The sequence below is a fragment of the Quercus robur genome, chromosome 2, assembly GCF_932294415.1.
Source record: "Quercus robur chromosome 2, dhQueRobu3.1, whole genome shotgun sequence".
Lineage (NCBI taxonomy): Eukaryota > Viridiplantae > Streptophyta > Magnoliopsida > Fagales > Fagaceae > Quercus > Quercus robur.
Genome location: NC_065535.1, coordinates 10,436,943 through 10,456,219, shown reverse-complemented (window position 1 = coordinate 10,456,219; position 19,277 = coordinate 10,436,943). Strand labels below are relative to the sequence as shown.

General features: G+C 33.4%; 2 protein-coding genes across 6 annotated transcripts; both read left to right on the top strand.

The window, feature by feature from the left end:
- Positions 1 to 370: 370 nt before the first annotated feature.
- LOC126712294 (cyclin-T1-3-like) lies at positions 371 to 13,778 on the top strand. 5 transcript variants are annotated; one of them, XR_007651095.1, is made up of 12 exons: positions 371 to 541; positions 1,582 to 1,979; positions 2,799 to 2,880; positions 3,679 to 3,816; positions 3,900 to 4,069; positions 4,182 to 4,336; positions 4,725 to 5,397; positions 5,756 to 5,867; positions 7,328 to 7,487; positions 9,444 to 9,835; positions 10,451 to 10,623; positions 13,414 to 13,778. XR_007651095.1 is itself a non-coding variant. In XM_050411574.1 (7 exons), the coding sequence occupies exons 2-7, from the start codon at positions 1,816 to 1,818 to the stop codon at positions 5,294 to 5,296; spliced, it is 1,281 nt and encodes a 426-aa protein (XP_050267531.1). In that variant the 5' UTR covers positions 371 to 541; positions 1,582 to 1,815; the 3' UTR covers positions 5,297 to 5,469. The 5 variants fall into 5 exon arrangements, 1 of the variants encoding a protein (XP_050267531.1); XR_007651093.1 differs by lacking the exon at positions 13,414 to 13,778 and adding an exon at positions 10,805 to 11,079; XR_007651096.1 differs by lacking the exons at positions 5,756 to 5,867; positions 13,414 to 13,778 and having other exon boundaries at positions 10,451 to 10,743.
- A 2,979-nt stretch (positions 13,779 to 16,757) lies between these two features.
- LOC126694672 (uncharacterized) lies at positions 16,758 to 17,365 on the top strand. The gene is made up of 2 exons (XM_050391055.1): positions 16,758 to 16,775; positions 16,958 to 17,365. The coding sequence occupies exons 1-2, from the start codon at positions 16,758 to 16,760 to the stop codon at positions 17,363 to 17,365; spliced, it is 426 nt and encodes a 141-aa protein (XP_050247012.1).
- Positions 17,366 to 19,277: the final 1,912 nt, after the last annotated feature.

The window sequence follows — 19,277 nt, the reverse complement described above, 5'->3', positions numbered from 1 at the left end:
GAATTAACTGAAACTCACCGTTATTCAATGAATAAACATAAAAAAAATATACCCTTTTTTTTGTTTATAAAAAATTATAAGGTACCTAACTTTTTTTTTTTTTTTTTTGAATAGCATATAAGGACCCACTTGAAAAGGGATTTTTCATATAAAAAATATATATTTTTTAACCAAAAAAAAAAGAGATAATGCTTAAATATAAAGTTAAAAATTTTTAATTGCATAAATCATCACAAATCCTTAGTTTACTTAAATTAAACTTTAAGTTGTAATCCTTTAATCAAGAAAAAATTACACTTTTAAGTCACTAACCGACCTACCCTCCTTCGATAAAAAGGGTTAGAACTTAGGACCATAGAAGACCTACAGTTACTTGACTTATTAGTTGACTCTCTCTCTCTCACAAACGGTAACTTAGGAACCAAGGACTTCACCCAAAAGCCCAAAAAAGAAAATTAAATTTTTTTTTTTTAAAATTAGGGTTTTGTGCTCCAAATCCGATATTTCGTATTTCGGTTCCCTCAGCCTCAGCGCCTCACAGGTACTATTTTCTTCTCTCAATCTTTCTTTGCGTTTGGTTTCTCAGAAAATTTTCAATAATTAATAGAAGGAAATTTGGGTAATTGCAATTTTTTTTTTTATTAAAATGATTTCCTGTGATTTATTGGTTCTGAACACTAAATCCGACTGAAGCTGAATTAAAATTGATACAATTTTCTATTCCAATTATATATTTCGGCGTTCGTATAATTTCTGAATTACGCGCTTTTGACTATATATATATATATATATATATTATTTTCTCTTTTTCGCACTTGTTGAATTTAAATTCCTTGGAATCGTCGGTATTATAGGTTTTGTTTTTCTTATTCTTAATTTAATATGAGGAGCTGCTTGGTTCATACGTTGTGATTTTGATTTTTTTTTTTTTTCTTTTTTCATATTTTTCCTGGGTCAGAATTCTTGAATTCCATTAACCCTATTTGTGTGTGGACATTTATGAATCAAAATTGATTACTTTATTTGGTTACTAGAAAAGAATTCATGTTCGATTTTGCTTTCATTTTTTTTGGGTGAATTTTCAAATGTTTGAATCTGGTATAGGCCAATGCCAATAAATTCTAGGGTTTTATAGCTACTTGACAGTGTTTTTTTTCAACAAATTTTTTTTTTTTTGGTGGGGTTTTATTATATTTGTGATTTATGGGTTTGTATTATTCCTACAAGATTGAATTCATAATTTGTATGCCGTGATCATATTTATTAGTATGAACATTTTTTCTTGTTTAAAATCATGTGATTTGGCATTTGAAATTAACAATCTGGGCTTTTGAATATTCAATGGTAAATGTTAAAATTTTTGGGATATCACTTAACTTTGTCGGGTAAATAGTTATGGAATATATGTTGGTTATCTTTTGGATGTTGTGCATGTAGATGGCAGAGTATGTTAATATGTTTGATCTTTTCTATTAGTACAACTACACATTTTTTCGAGCTCCTCAAAAACTTATTTCCTAGTTGATTTTTCTTTATTTAATTGATATATCATTTTTGCCTTTGTTTTTTTTTTCTCTGCAGGTGATTAATTTCTGAGGGAAAGTTTCTAAACAAGCACCAGTAGTTCAGTTGTCACATTTTTTTTTTTTTTTATACATTTTTAAGTGGGAGAGGGTGAGTTGACCTTGGACATCTCCATTGGAAACACCAGGCAACACCATTGAGCTACAAGGCTCTTGGTGTCACTTTGGAATTTTTTGGATATTCTTCCATTGAGAAGTTTTTTATCAGCAGGGGATTTCAAGAATTTGCAATATGACAGAAGAGGCTCCAAGCTATACACGAAAGTGGTATTTCAGTAGAAAAGAAATTGAAGATCAATCCCCTTCCAGGAAGGATGGAATTGATTTCAAGTATGAGTCACACTTGCGGGAGTCATATTGCCAATTTCTTCAGAAGCTTGGCAAGAAGATTAATGTGTAAGCTTATGTTATGATTTATATTATTAATGGCATCCTAGAACTAGTATTGCCAAAAAATTTAGGTTTCTGTTATTTTTAAACATGTTCTTTTGCTGAGTCATGAGGCTTCCAATTGAATTTTTATATGCCGTTCTTAGTGATTGTGTTTTGTTCTTATAAGTGATGGCCGTGTCATCTACGTCCCCCTCTAGTTTTAATACAAATTATGCCTTTGTTTAAAAATGTCTGTGTGAATTAGATGTTGATTTATATTTGTGGTGTTCCACATACCTGGTTTAAGGCTCGCTATATATACAGCCAATGTTGCATACTCTTAGACTTGTAATGTTTGGAGCATGCATCTGGTTGTTGATTGGACCCATGATACAGCTGTCTACTTGTTTATGAATGGTTATCTGAATAACACCTTTTTGCTCCTTTTACTCGTTCAAAAATCCATTAGTGTTCTCCAAGATAATGGTTTTGGAAAAGAGTGAACACCTCTTTTACTAGATTTAGTCATTTTTTGCTTCAATATGCTTTGTTCTCCAAGATAGGAGCAGTAAGGTTTTGAAATGAATGACTTGTTACTGTGACTTCTCCAAAAGGCCCCTTAAAGTGTCTCCAATTATATACCCTTCTGAATTGCCTTGTTATCTTATATGTTTTGCGGTGCTATTTACTGTGAACTTCTTGTCCTCATAATGTATTGATTACACTGGATACAATATAGTTGATTATTCCCTTCATATGTAGTAGTGTCTCAGATGATTGTGTGCCAACAATTTATGGCATGATATTCACCCACGATAGTGATTGATGCTGTCTGCCTTTCAGGCCTCAGGTGACAATAGCAGGTGGAATGCTGTTGTGCCATCGGTTTTATGTACGTCAATCTCATGCTAAGAATGATTGGCAGGTAGACATTTTTATATTGCTTTACTTTTTCTTTTCCTTTTTTGGTAAGCCATTTTATATTGCTTTACTATCTTTATGATTAAAATGTGTCAGACCAGGAAGTTGTAATTTTTGTTCTTGCGATGAACATTCTTAGAATATATATATATGTATGTATATATATATATATATATATATATATGTACATATATAAATGAAAAAAAGAAAAAAGAAAAAGAATCCAATAAGAAGATTTTCAACTGAAAGGGGCAATTCAAATGCTTTGTAGATAACTCCCCCTGTTTCATTCCTGCCCAAATCACCCACACTCCCTTAACTTATAGACGCTCAGTTATCTGCAATTGGATCAGTAAACAACACAGGGAAGGATAGATGGAGAAATTAGTTAGAAGACAAACACAAGGAGGATTATGGATCTTTTTTTATTTCCTTCGCTTACTACAGTTAGTGTGCTTGTGCTGTAGTTTATTCTTGCTTGTTTTATCCCTATGGTAAAGTTTTGCATGGTGAGATGGGTTTCATAGTTTATGAGGCATGTCAGCAAAATCTGATTAGTTCTTAAACCTGGATACGCGTATCTGTGCTGTTTGTTATATTTTAAATTGTGTCATATACATTTACTCTTAAAGAGTGAATAATTTTAAATATTCTTGAAAATTGATATGGTTCCAAAATTCTATGATAATTTTCTTCTTAGTGAATCTAGCTTTTCTTGGCATGCCAAAATGTGGAAGTTTGAAAAGATTTGCTTATCTATTAGTTATATTTATCGCTCAAACTTGGTAGTGCCATGTTACAGACAATTGCAACTGCAAGCATGTTTCTTGCTTCCAAAATGGAGGAGACACCACGATTCCTGAAGGATGTCGTTATTGCGGGTTATGAGTTGATGTATGAATGGGACAATTTAGCCCAGCAAAGAATAAAGAAACAAAGTGTAAGTAAAAATACCCATTCTTCATTTTGACCTTCTATATTTGCCATGATTATGATTTCTTATTTCCCACTTTGTGCTTGTAGGAGGTTTTTGATAAGCAGAAGGAATTAATCTTACTTGGGGAGAGACTTCTGTTGTCAACAATTGCATTTGATCTTGATAGTCAACTTCCATACAAGCCTCTTGTTGCAGCACTAAAGACATTGGAGCTGTCTGACCTTTCTAAAGTAGCATGGAATTTTGTGAATGATTCGTAAGAATTAGTTCTCTCATCATATTCTTGGTGTACGGCATAGCATAGATGTGAATCAGGGTATTTATAGATCTTTTGGATAATTAAAGTCTCCTGTGAATGTAATGTGTAGGCTTCGGACGACATTGTGCTTGCAGTATAAACCTCATTATATTGCTGCTGGTTCCATCTTCCTTGCTGCCACTGTTTTACAAAATATGGAGCTGCTTACAAAGAAGAGAAAGGTTTGGTGGCTGGAGTTTGAAGTAGCACCGAAACAGTTAAAAGGTTTGTCATGATATATCTCAAAATATTTTGTACTTAAATATCATGAATTATGACTTGCGTGGATTGAAATCAGCTGCATGTTAGCTTTTCTACTATGTAATCTGGACCTAGGAGATATATTTAATGAAAACCAGAAGACCGTTTGTAAGAGTTATGGTTGATGCCTGACAATGTATTTGAGTTTCCTGTCCTGTTTTATTTCCTTGTTTGTTTGTTTTTCCCTCCCTCTAAAGCATGGATGATGTGGTTTAATTGTAGTCTCTTCTAGTGTACTGGTTGGTTGAATTGCTGTGTCATTGTTTTCAACTTTCTCCTCTCTGGTTTTATTGGCGGTTGGATTGTTACATTCTTCAGATAGTCTTTTTAACTTTATGAATCCTTTCATCAGAGGTCATCCAGCAGATGATGCTCAAGTTGTTAAAGCAAGACGGAAAAAAAGCACCACGAACTGCATGTGGGAGGAACACTCAATCTGAAGCTTTAGCTCAAAAGTCAGTGGTTAGTAGCAAACAAACATGCATTTCAAGTGGATCAACTTCTGATTGCCATTCTAGCCATGGAACCCTGGTGGAGGCTAGAGGTGTAAAGTCTAATAGTAGCCTGAATCAGGAAAAAGTTGACAACTGTCTTAGTGTGAAAGAAGCTTTACCATGTCAGATGAGTGATGGTGGTAGTGCTAGTAGTGTTGTTGAGGATGGTGATGGTCAAATCGAGCCACAAAGAGTGGAGTCTGATTGCAACTCGAGCTATAAGATTGTTTCTGTTCATAATAACCATACGAAGATCGACACTAACAGGATCAGAGAGGCAATTAAAAGGAGACGTGACACAGCAGCAAACAAGAAGTTTGTAGAAGAGGTAAATGCTGAGATAGATAGTGAAGCCTGGATAGAGAGAGAGCTGGAACATGGAATAGAGCTAGAGTATTCTTCTTCAATAAAAAAACAAAGGAAGATGTGAGCTTTTGAACTTAAATTGGAGTTTCATGCCACTACAGACATCTTGCTCTGTGTGTTGCGTGTGTGTGTCCTTTGACAGAGAAAGGGGTTTCCAACACATTTGTAAGTTATATTCAATTGACTATATCATTTTAGTTCATTTTTTAAATGATCATAGTGCTTCTTAGTTAAACACACCAATACTTGCATATTTATTAGTATTACTAACATAGGTTATATGTATATATTTTTGCGTAATTGCTAAATAACTAACAAATCGGCATTTATAAAGGGTAGCAGCTATACTTTTTTGGTACACTAGTGCTTTTTTCCTTACTAAAAAAAGTTAAGATTTAATTAAAGGCTGTTAGACATTTGTAGCGATTGATTTATTTTGTCATGGGGAAATGATTTTATCATCTGTTTTTTTTTTTTTTTTTTTTTTGGGGGTTCATTCTCAATGTAACTTGGAATGTCACAGGTATTGCTGCTTCTTTTAGTAGGAGAGTCAAGGCTAGATTTCTAGTATAATACAAGGATGTTGGGGAAAATGACAAATCTGATATCTCTTTACAAACTTCTATATACATGAGGTAATGTGTGCCGCAGTAGTTTATGATATTGCTAAATCTTTTAAATACTAGAAAATCACACCATCTATCAAAATTCAGTGCAGGATACTTCTAGTTTAAGGTTTAGGATTTTGAATACTTGAGTTCTTATACGTTGGTATACTCTTGGGCCCTAAACTGTGCCGATGAGATGTTGCAATTTCGGGGCTTAGGTTAGGGCCAAATCAAGCCTTGGTTCGAAAATTTTTTCTTGTCCTGGACTCTATTAGCACAAATTATTATTAATTTTTCATTAGGCCCCTGGATAAATAAATAAGGGTAAGGTTTATGTATAGTTTTTAGGTGTTGTTCTTTAAGTTAGGGCCAAATCAAGCCTTGGTTCAAAAATTGTTTCTTGTCTTCTCTTAAAATTCTGCTATGTGGATTTTTTTTCATGGGATGGAAGTATATTTTTTGATTAAGTAGTCCCATGGTTGAATTTTAAGAGAGGAATCTAAGAAACGGCATCTAAGGTACTGTATCTAAGTTTTGTCCAATAAATAAATATGTGCTTCAAGCCCCAAAAAAGGACTAAACATGTACACAACTTAAAACCACTTGCGATGGACCAATCAGGCCTTCTTGCTACTTGATATATATATATATATATATATATATATATATAAATAAAATATACATCTTTAACATTTTATGGATCCCTAGTTTCATTTGAATTCTAATGGCAATTGCAATAATGTCGATTTTTCATCAATTAGGTTTTGATTTCATGAACTGAATTCAGATTAAGCACCATTTGTTTACTCCACAAGCGCATAAAGGAGTAGCAAGTAGGATGAGGGTCTTAAATTTTTTATTTTTTATTTTTAATTTTTTCAAGCAAGTATTTTTAGCAAAGAAAGAACCGGGCATGTGAAAAAGAAGGAAGCAAATGGACATAAGCCCAATTTTTAAGCCCACTTAAACAACTTTGATATTAATGGTTGAAATGTAACGTCCCAACGAATGCATAAATAGTCCTTCCGGGTTTTAGAAAAATTCTCTAGACATAAAATTAATGAATATAACCCATTTTCTTGGTGATATATCAAATTAATCTAGTGTGCTACGATTAGGCCCAGGCGAAGCTCATCTAAAGCCCACTTCTGGGTTCGGCCCACCAATCCTTTGGATTAAAACCTTTAGATATTGTATCAAACTGAAGCCCCCCCCCCCCCCCCCCCCCCCCCCCCCAAAAAAAAAAAAACCCAATTAGTCTGTTTAACCGTTTGGACACTGAATTGATCCTCATTTGATTTTCTCGATTGAGCTAGTAATATTTTTAATTAAACCAAAAAAAAAAAAAAATTACAACTCTTGTATTTTTTTTTTTCTTAATTTTTTAATCATAAAATAGTATTTAATTCCCTAAAAAGTATTTAATTAATTAATACACAATTACAAATCAACAATCTAATTTAGTTTATAATCACATTGTTCCACAGTTTACGTCATGTTAAATCTGGATCCACCAAAACAAGTGTGCTGACCAAGAAAAGAGAGTCAACGCAAATTGAAGATGTTCTCATCGTCAAACCCTAGTACGGCCTTAGGGTTTCACATGAATCACCACCTTTTACATTCATGGATTCCATTAGCCTCCAGGTACCACGTTATCATATATATATAATAATACTTTTTATTTCCTGTGAATCTTGGTAATGGTGGTAACCATGTATATACGCTATGTTTGATATAAAACATTAATGAATGTTACTGCCTATGTTGTATCTTTCTAGATCACGTACGTAGTGTTACTTGTGTATATATGTCACAAACTCACAATGTTTGGCTATTGCTGCTTGTTTATGCATGATTATGTGACTTATAATTACACCTTTGTTATCCTTTTTGACTTGTTCAAAATCTTCTTTGGTTCCATCATCACAATCGAGTCCCTTAGCCTTTGAATTGATTAGATAGTATCTCTTATTAGGCTACTACTTCTGAAGTCATCTTCATCATAGTCTTTTGCTCCGGGGAATCAGTTATCGGTCTTTAAAATGAGCGATTTATTTAGCATTCTTCTCCATATACCTCTAGAATGGCCTTACTATCTTAGTATTGTTGCATCTGGTGCTATTTACTGTGATCGTTGCAATTGGGTACAAAATATCTCTCTTTCCCTCTTACTTTACTGCATCTCACGTTAATTACTTGTCGATGATTTATAGCATATATAATATTTATTCACTATAAGTCTTCATGATATATATTTGCATGTGCATTTCAATGCAATGGTGCTATTTCACATACATTTGCAATTGTGAGCATGTTTGTTGCTTGCAAAATAGAGTTAACACCATGCTTGCTGAAGGATGATGTTGTTGTGGCTTGTGAGAAGATGTGCATATGGGAATCCTTTAGATCCAGTATCCACAGAGAATAATAAGAAAGAGTATGCAGGCTTTGTCATGATTGCTTCTGTCACTCAATGCTTGTAGGAGTTTAACTATAAATCTTGGTTGGGGAGACACTTTTATTGTTAAAAAGTGCTTTTGATCTTGATATTCAACTTCTCCACAAGCATCTTGATTTCAATGTCTGCTGAAGTAGCATTGATTTTGTTAGGGATTGGTGAGACTAGTTGTTCTCAATTTTCTGGTAAATGGCATATTATTAATGTAATTTTGGACATTTTAAACTTCTTTTGAATAATTAATTTTCCTTGTTGATGGATCTTGTGGGATTTGTACAACCTTGTGCTTGCAGTTGAGACCCCAATATGTTGTGCCTGGTTGAGAAAGGAAAGGATTGGTGTTTGGAGTTTGATATTACACTGAAATAGTTAAAAGTTTACTAAAAATATATATATGCATACTTTTTTTTTTTTTTTTTTTTTTTTTTTTTTGGTGGTGGTGATTATGAATTGTGGATTTAAGTTAGCTGCATGTTAGTAAAAAATGATATGTTGATTATGGAGGTGGCAAACAGGTAAAACCTCCTAAGAAACTGTACCTAATGTTGTTTGTATTAAAGAGTATCACTTCAAAAGCTATTTGGAAGTTTTTCCCTTAGTAGAGAGTATGATTTTGGATAGGGTAGAATGATACAAAAGAATTCATGTGGTTGATCTCGATTGGTTTGTTGAGGATTTATACTCGATCCCATAAGTTTTGAGATTAAGACTTTATTGTTGTTGTAAATCAAAAGGAAGGTTGATATGGTTTAGTTTAGATTGGTTTGTATGTTTTTGTTTTTTAATCTTGTATACATGTTGCTTTGATTGAGTTGGATCCTTGTGTTAGTGAATGTTTGTGTTCACCCTTCCTTGTTCCCATATGTCACATAATGATTTCTCATTACAATCAGATTAAGATACCAATGGATCTCTTTTAGGTGGAGTTATATCCCGAAATTCTTTATTTGATGACAAGACTTTATTAGTTTAGTTAATTGGAACTTACAATTTTGTTGTCTTGTTGGTAGTTGGGTTGTTTCAATTCCTTACTAACTTTATCAGTTTAGTTAATTGGAACCTACCATTTCGTTGTCTTGTTGGTAGTTGGGTTGTTTGGATTCCTTACTAACTATTCTAGCTTCCTTTATGAAATCTTTCAGAGGTCATCCAGCAGATATTAGGCTGTTATTGAAAAGAAGCTTTTCCATGTTGTTGAGATTGGTGATGATGACATCAAACCAAAAACAGGGGAATTTGATAGGAACTCAAGCTATAAGATTTTTTCTATTCATACCAACTTTAGCAAGATTGAAACTAACCAGATTCGAGAGGTATTGCAATGAGATGTGATAAGGCTGCAATAAGGAGTTTGTGGAAGCCATAAATGCTGACTTAGATAGTGAAGCCAAGGTAGAGATAGAGACGGAAATGGAATAGATCTGAGCTTCAATATTCTCCTCCAAAACCCAATGTGTTGTTAGCTTTATAACTTGAACGGGAGTTACACCACTACTGCACTACAGGCATGTTGCTCAGCAATTCTACAAACTTTGTGAGTACTAAATAGACTTAATATTATTCGAGTTATTTTTTATATGATCCTATTGCTGCGTTATATATAGTCCAAAATTTCTATATTACCATTATTAACATCTTACATTCTTAGGTTTATTTTTGTGCCATTGTTGAATAATTTATGACACCCCGTCAATTGTTTGTGTGTGTGAGAGAGAGAGGCATTTTAGAATTGGACCCAACAAAACCCTTCTTGTCCGCTCTCCACGTAATTCTTGGCACCTTAATAAAATAAAATTAACCCGAAAAAAAAAAAAAAAAAAAAAAAGGAAAAAGAAAAAAGAAAAAAAAGAAAAAGGAAACAAACAAACAAAATCCCCTTATATCAAAGGAAAAAGTTTACCTTCAATTCACTTGGATAAAACCATTCATGTGTAAATACACATTACATATTTATTGGGTCATGCGACTTGTTTAAATAATACACATTGATGATTTTTTTTAAATCAATTAAGAAAACTGTGTCCTATATCAAATATCTATTGATTTATTAAAAAAAAAAAGACTATACTAGTTGAATAGATGAGGGTTGGAGGATTTGATCCACTAGCATATTACTTGATGATCTCCTCGGCTTCGCTTTTTCATCCAGTTGTCTACCATTGGAGTTCCAACGGTCCAAGCTCTCAACTCAACCATGAGCCGCCATGGTTTTCCAATGTCAGGCACTAGTGATGCCCGACGGTCTAAGGTTCATTCCATGTTGACATTGCCTCACCGTCCAATCCACTCCACTCCATGACAGCATGCTTCAACATCGTTCTGGTATGTCTTAGACTCTCAGCATCTCTCCTTTTCTTAGACCTGACTTGATTTTCTTTGACTCCTCTCTCTTAGATTGCATCTCTTTATCTCTTTATGTTAATATATATAAATATATATATATATATATATATATATATATATATATATTTATATATGTTTTGATGACGGGAACCTCTTCAAGGCAAACCCTTTGGACTCACCCTAGTCGAGTAAACCTCGAATGCACAATGCCACCTGCAAAAACTGTTCCTAAGGTATCTCAAGACTCAATTTCGGGACTTTGAGGGAGCACACCCAAGGCCTACCAATCGAGCTAACCTTGTATGGGCAACCCACTTTTATATATTCATCTCTCTTTAGTATTTATTTTGTATCAAATCTAATTATTTTTTCTTTTTTAACTCTATAATTTACTCCTGTTAATATGAATAATGAATTATTTACTCTTTTCCAACATATTCATACCAACATATTCATAAACATACATAGGAACATGAATATAATACTTATAACTTAAGACGTGTACTTTGATTTATGGGAAAATGGGTCACCTATGTTTCCTACAATAGTTTATAGGATTGAGAGGAAATACAACTTCTAAAATTTATCTGTAAATGGTAAATATTTAAAGTTTAGTATACTACGTACATATAACTAAAAACTAACTCACCTAACCCATCAATCCATCGAGTCAAGAAAGACCAAATTTTCGACCAACTTGTTGGTTTTGGAGGTTGGTGAGTCAACAACGATTTGAAACTTTTCCAACTGCCAATGGTGGTTTGATTGAAATTTTTTCCCTTAATTTGCCTGCTTCGAACTATGCATATAGTCCTAATTGAATTTGATTCTAAAAGATTTTTGTGCCTCTCAAAAATCTAGAGTTGGGCTAAATAGATAACTCTATTGCATGCTCCCTAAGTTGATGATTTAATTCCTTTAATTATGAATCTAGACTATTGTAGCATAAAAAAAAATATTTACTCGATAATGATGCTCAATTGTAAAGTCATATTGTTAATGATGATCTTGAGTTTGTCTCTCACATAATGAGCATTCATATTTGAAATATTTATGTTACGTGACCCCACAAAATGTTTGTAAGTCATCTTGTCCATCATCTTAGAATTTTTGTTTAAGCGTTTTAGTAGATGAAACAAGATGCATGACATTAAAAATTTCTTGAGACTGAAAATTGTACAAATTGATAAAGTAAATCAATGATCTCTATATTGTCTTTCAAGAAATGCAAAACGAAACAAATTCAAACAAAGTCAATGACTCATAAGTTGAGTATACTTCTCGCTGTTATCAAGGAGTAGTTTCTTCATCAATGATTTTGCATAAAATTACACATTTTGCACTAAACATCTTTATTAGGCTAAAAAGTAAAAACCGATCTAAAATGTGAACTCATGAGTATCTCTAGCTTGTTGTAAAGGGCCAACTTAATTAAGTCTCAATTCTAGTCTTGAGCTCATCAAAGTAAATTATATGTACAACTTCTATTGTTTTGAAAGCTTTCAATTGCTAGTCATGCTTACATGAAATTGAAATTAATTTAGTAAAGCAAAATAATGAATGAAGATAACTTATTTTGATGTTGCTACTAATTTTAATTACTAATGATGTGCAAAATAATGTATGTAGTAAGCATATGAAAAATCATTTGAAATAAAAGCTTGAAATCTAATTCTTTTACCTTGCATATTAGTTGCACTATCATATCCTTATTCTCAAATATTTTGAATATCTAAACTATGATGATAGAGTTTAGATATACTAAAGAATATATATACACACACCATTTTTTAGGGTTGTGCCACTGTGCCAATGAAATGAATAAGGCCCCCCCCCCCCCCCCAAAAAAAAAAAAAAAAACGTTTTCACGCAACCATTTTTATTAATAAATCTTAAAATTATAGCCATTTTCTCTTTCATTTACTTATTACAAGATTCATCATTAAGAAATTAGTGATGCAAAGTTTTGCATAGTTTTTGATGAAACTTGTGATGACTTGATCAATGGCGACTATGGTTTTAAGATTTGTAGACAAAGGCTTTGTGTGACAATGCTTTTTGGGATTTTTCATGTTGCTAATATTATGTCTCATAGTTTATATGTTCAAAAGTATAAGGATACAACGGTACAAGCAATATGCAACATAAATGGAATGGATTAAAAACTTTAATTTTGAAAAATAGCATAATATTATTATCCCAATTATCAATTTTTTTTACTAGACTGACTTTAATTGTCATATTCTTGATGCTTTATGCAAGCCTAATGATCAATTGAAAGTTTTCAAAGCTGCTGAAATTGCACATATTATTGACATTGATGATCTCAAGACTGATAGGGGGATTTAATCATATTGGCCTTTACAAAGACATGGAAATACTCATTGGAGTTCCCATTATATATTGGTTTCTAGATTGATAAAGATGTGTAGTGCAATATGTGTAGTTTTACTCAAAATCATTCATAAAAGAATTAGCCCTTCATAGCGAGGAGAAATAAACATAGCTTAAAAGGCATTGAAAAAAAAAAATGATCTTTGGGATTCAAAAGAATGTTGTATTCCATTTTGGCATATAATTGTATAATAGTGTGCAAGAAAAAGCAATTATTTTGTATATTTTCTTTTGCGGATGTTAGTTGGAATTTTCATGTTTTGGCCCCCTAACTTGAAATCATAGTCCCGTTCACTATAGTGATTGATGATTTGACAAAAGGAAATGACTTTTTATTCTTGTTTTTGGTTCATTTGAAATAATTCGAAATTTCAGGTATTACCAACGCGGCAAATGTTTCAGTGGTTAGGTCTTAAGCCAACAAGACTTTGATTTTGGGTTCGAGTCCTCTTGATCCCCACTATAGTGAGCAGCACTTTAGTGCCCATTCTTTCACCTAAAACAAAATTCCAGTCTTATCACCGGGTTTAATAAGAGGAGTTGAGGCTATAAACTTTTACAAGGCCGTCAAGGGTAAACATTTGTCATTTACAAGGCCGCCATTGTTATCAATATCTCTTTACTAATTTTTATATTGTACCAATGTATAATAAAAAAAGTTACGCACGTGTAAAAGAATCCTTATAATCTTTTATTTTTTTTTTTTGAGAAGGAAATCCTTATAATCTGATTAAACATTACTTTAGAAACATATAAAGATAACCAAAAAAAAAAAAAAACCATCTCTGCTGGGAGCTCTTGGTTTAACATTTAATACCGTCTACAATCGTGTCTAGCAAGAGTAAACCTTAGCGATGAACTATTTGTGTTTAACTTATTTCAATCTTCACTTGATTTATACCACTTCATCTGGATATATGTGGTATTGCCTCTCATTGGATTTGGGAGTGTTACGGTGCTGTACTCCATTGCTCTTTAGAAACAAGTATCATGAATATTATTCAATGTTACTTGTGTTTAGTATAGGAATTGATCGCTATGAAGCCACAATTTCCAGATATCTAATAAAAACACCACAATTTGAAGTGCCATTTCTCTTTAACCGATCTTGCCAGACAATTGAGAAGAAATCAATGCTTTGGGAATGCTCAATTAAGACGCAAATTTTTTGACAAAACTACAGTTACGTTGCGAACAATTTGAGAGATGGATTCTATGGAGCTTCCGCAAATAGAACAACTTAGAGAGGGAGTGATGAAACCACTTGAACCTATAACTTACTTCATGGATTTGCTTCCATTAAGATGCGGTCACAGAAAAATTTGCACTAATTAGGGAAGGCATGAGCCTTCCAAATCCACTTGAATAGGTTAGTTTCCATGTTCAAAGGTTTAATCCTTTAGCAGAAATATAAGTTTTTTTTAGAGAGAACTCTCCATTATATATCTAGGCCCAAGCTATTATATCCTCATTCAAAGAGAATAGATTTATTAGATGGATAGCTTTTAGAGTTTGATAGACATGAGAAGTCAGGAACATTGAAAGACAGTCGAAAATTTCAACTCCTTTCGGAAGTGAGAACTTGGCTAATTAGTCTAACCATAAGCTTGTTTTCATTTCTATTCAAAGGACTATGCATAAGGAATTTGAGAGCCCCAAGCATTGACTATTTATCTCCCCAGAAGTCCACTGAATTCACACTATTGACAATCCATCTTAACCCTTTAATAGAAAATTGCACCCCCAGTTTTATTGACTGTCCAAGTCTTTGAAAATTGGTTTACTCTAGCACACTTGATATTCTTATTCTGGTTACTCAAATGGTTAGATTTGATCACACAAGCCCACATAGAGCTTTCAACTGTAACCAGTCTCCAGTTTAGCTTTGACAGTCCATTTAAATTTCTTGGATGAGCTAAAGAGAGATAACTGGATATTATGTACATACCATTAATTTAGGCCTCATGCTTAGCGTGCGCATAATCCAGACTGGTTGCAATGGACTGGTTGAAATGGACTGGGCAATCCCTGTTGCTTGAGTTGATAACTGGATAGCCGCAAACCCACATGATGTATAAGAAAATGTAATATAATTATTTTATAAGAATATAATGTAAAATTTGTAAGTTTAATTTAGTAGTGCATGTGTTATTTAAAAGTATTTTATATTTTTATAAGTTTTATGTAATCAAACATATAATGTATTTTACATTTAATACCAATACATAGTGATATATGTATATATATGTGTGTGTGAGAGAGAGAAATGTAATTAAATAAAAATATTTAAATTAAATAATTAAAAAAATGTACACCTCATTCCTTGGAACAAAAGTAACATGTTACATTAAGTTTAAATTATTATATAAGTTTATAATGGTAGCATTCTTCTTTCTTTCTAAATATAACTATATTGTCTATATCAGGGACGGACCCAGGTGGGGGCCTAAGGGGGCCCAAGCCCCCCGGGTCCAAGTTTTTTTTTTTTTTTAATTTATATATATATATATATATATATAGTTATAATATATTTCATTTATGTAATTGGGCCCCCTTTCAAAACCTTAGACGCTCTTTCTCCTCAAAAAGTCTAACTAGTCTCACCCAACTAGCAACTATTCAACTCAAAAACTTAACAAAAATAATAAAAACATTCACAATAGTGATTGTATTTTAGCAAAAAGAAACTATTTTACTACCAAAGAACCAAAAGATTATAGAGGTAATTACATATAACCCACTTGTGGTTTGGGCAAAAATCACTTTACCTGCCAGTGGTTTGAAAAGTGTCACTTAATCCACCTATGGTATGTTTCTGTCAATCTCCGTAACCCACCTCAAGCCCAACCGTTACAAAAACACCTCTTAACCCCAAAATACAACATAACGCAAATTAAAACACTCAAAACTCAAAAATTTTTCGAGAGAGAGACCTGTGGTGAGATCAACGTGTTCTTCGTGGTTTGGAGTGTCTGGAGGGGGAGAAAACACAAGTTTTGCAGCACCGAAGCTAGGGAAGGTATGTGTGACTGCTGTTGATCTACATTTGGGTTCTTGATGGCATTTTTTTTATTGCGACCCACCCATGTAGTTAAGGTTTGTAAAATTTTCTCAAAATTGGTGTATGTTAAATGTGCATTTTGCTATTTATATGTAGAATCGCTTAGGCTGTAGCTAATGTATTGCTATGGTTGTTTATATAATGTGTATACCTGAAAGAATCAAGTTTATTTGTCAATAATTACATTTGTTTGTGAACTGTGGGTAGTGTGGTCCCTATGAATTTGTTGGGAATCTAGTTTTGCATGTGCTATATGTAGTCCTTTGTCCATGTGTTTTCTCTCAACAACAAAACAAATTTTATATGAAAACAAAACATCACTATGTTTGGCTTGTTGTCTCTTTTGGCTTGTTGTCGTTTTCTGCATGTCAGTATGTAAACAAACTACTTATTTTAATTGCAGATGGTTGACTTCACATTTAACATTGAAATTCATGTTGGGGGATGTTTTGTGGAGGACCTAACCCTACGATATGTGGGTGGGTTTGTACATACATTGACAGAGATTGACCCTGATAAGTTAAGTTTCTTTGAAATTCGAGATTTATGCCATCTAGTTGGTGTACCTAAAGAACATAGTAGATATAGGTATTTACCTCTTTAAGGTGATCTAGAGCATGATTTAAGGGTCATAGAAACAGATCCAGATGTAGTGAACATGACTACCTTTCATAGGGTATGGCCAGCGAACAAAATCATAATCTATACTAACATAGATGTGGAGCCAATAGCAATTGAGCATCCTGATAGATGAGGAGTGGCAGATGATGGTGTAGGTGGCGATGGAGGGGGAGTGGCAGAAATAGGTAGTGATATAGGTGGTGTAGGTGGTGATGGAGGGGTGGATGAAATTTGGAGAGCGATTATGATGAAGTTGTATTGGAGGAAGAAGAAGATGTTGAGAATGATGAAGAAGAAGATGTTGAGAATGTTGAGGATGTTGAGGTTGGTGCAAGAGTTGAAGAACAAGATGTTGAGGTTGGTGCAAGGGTTGAAGAACAGAATGTTGAAGGAGATGATAATGATGATTGGCTATATGAAGGCCTAGAGGGGGAGGACTTTGGTGATAACATATTTGCTGCTCCAAACTCAGTTCCACAAGGTTTTGCTCTAGAATCAAGTGATGCTCTCGATATAGCCTCAGAATTAAGCAATGCACCCCACGCAGCCCTTGAATCAAGCAATGCACCTCATGCAGCCCCTGAGTGGGCTGAGCCAGCTTTTGAGGATGACCTAGTAAGCATGGATGAGTCTGATGATGAGTAGGTACCTGAGCAGCCAGAGTTTAATGTTAAGAGTGACATGAGAAATGTTGTACTGAAGAAGGAGATAAAGTTTCCTAATGCAAAGGTGTTCAAAGCTGTTTTGAGGGAGTATGCAATTAAAAAACCCATTGACATCAAATTCAAGCCAAATGAGAGGATCAAGATATCAGTTTACTATAAGAATGAGTGTGTGTAGAGATGTTATGCATCTCAGATAAGTGGAGAGCTAACATTTCAGATTAAGACCTTGGCTGATAAGTGTACTTGCCCCAAGTCTTTTAAAAATAGCCAAGCAAAATTAGCTTATGTTGCTAAGAGATTCATTGAGGATTTTAACAAAAATCCAAATTCGGAGGTGAGTGGTATACACAACCATGTGATGCAAAATTTATCTGTTGACCTAAGTGTAAACTAAGGGCACGTTTGGTAGACTGTAATAGATACTATAATGTAATAGTTATTCTTATAGCATAACTATTATGTTGTTTGGTTATGTTTTTATTATAATGAATAATTATTCCTTACGAATAGCTATTCTTCAAAATGAGGAATAACTATTTCTTATTAAAAGTACTGAATATATATTTCTCCACCTTATGTAATAACTTTTTAAAAAAATTTCCTAAAAAGCCATTAGTTGTCACATCTTCAAAAGGAAAGAAAAGAAATTTTCCTTATTGTTAATTACTAACTCTATTTTGAACATCCTAAAATAAGTGTATTTTAGAAAATTTGACTTAAAAATGATTTAATTACACATTCTTTTTATATTCTACTAAATTGTAGCATATTTAGAATTCTATTCCTAAATGGTCACCAAACTAATAAATAGTAATACTTATTACATTCCAACTTAATATATTCATTGTAATACTTATTCCTATTCCCATGTAATAATCACTACAGTGTACCAAACATGCCCTAAGTGTATAGGTCAAAGAGAAAGACGAAGGATTTGATCAATGGAGATGAGCAATTGTAATATGATGTCCTTAGGGACTATGCACAAATGATAAACACTGTAGATAAGGGGAGTAGGGTTATACTGCAAACAGAAATGACTGATGAGACTTCCCAGCCAAAATTTAAGAGGGTGTATGTTAGGTTCAATGTCCAGAAGGTAGGATTTTTAAGTGGATACAAGTCATTTATAGGTTTAGATGGTTGTCACATAAAGAACAGATTTGGTAGGTAAATCTTATCTGTCACTACCAAGGATGCAAATGACAACATTTTTCCAGTAACTATAGCTGTTGTGGAACAAGAAAACAAGGAGTCTTGGATATGGTTTTTGGAAATATTTGTTGATGATATAGGGAAGCCAGAGGAGCTTCGGTTGGTCTTCATTTCTGATAGGCAGAAGGTATGAAAGTTTTGTTTAGTTATACTTGAATGGTTTACTTTGTTTGCTGAACTAACATATTTTGTTTGTTTGTTTGGTTATTTACAGGGGCTTATACTTGCAATAGAGATACTATTCCCTGCTGTGGAACAAGAAAACAAGGAGTCTTGGATATGGTTTTTGGAAATATTTGTTGATGATATAGGGAGGCTAGATGAGCTTTGGTTGGTCTTCATTTCTGATAAGCAGAAGGTATAAAAGTTTTGTTTCGTTATACTTGAATGGTTTACTTTGTTTGTTGAACTAACATGTTTTGTTTGTTTGTTTGGTTATTTGCAGGGGCTTATACCTGTAATAGAGATATTGTTCCCTACTGTGGAGCATAGATACTGTGTGAAACACATTTACAACAATTTCAAAGTTGATCACAAGGGATTGGAGCTTAAGGATGCACTGTGGAGGTATGCTGCTGCCACAACAGTAAGGGAGTTTGAGAGAGGCATGCAGTACATAAAGGATTTGGATAAAAAGACATATTAGTATCTTGCAAACATTGCACCTGCACAATGGA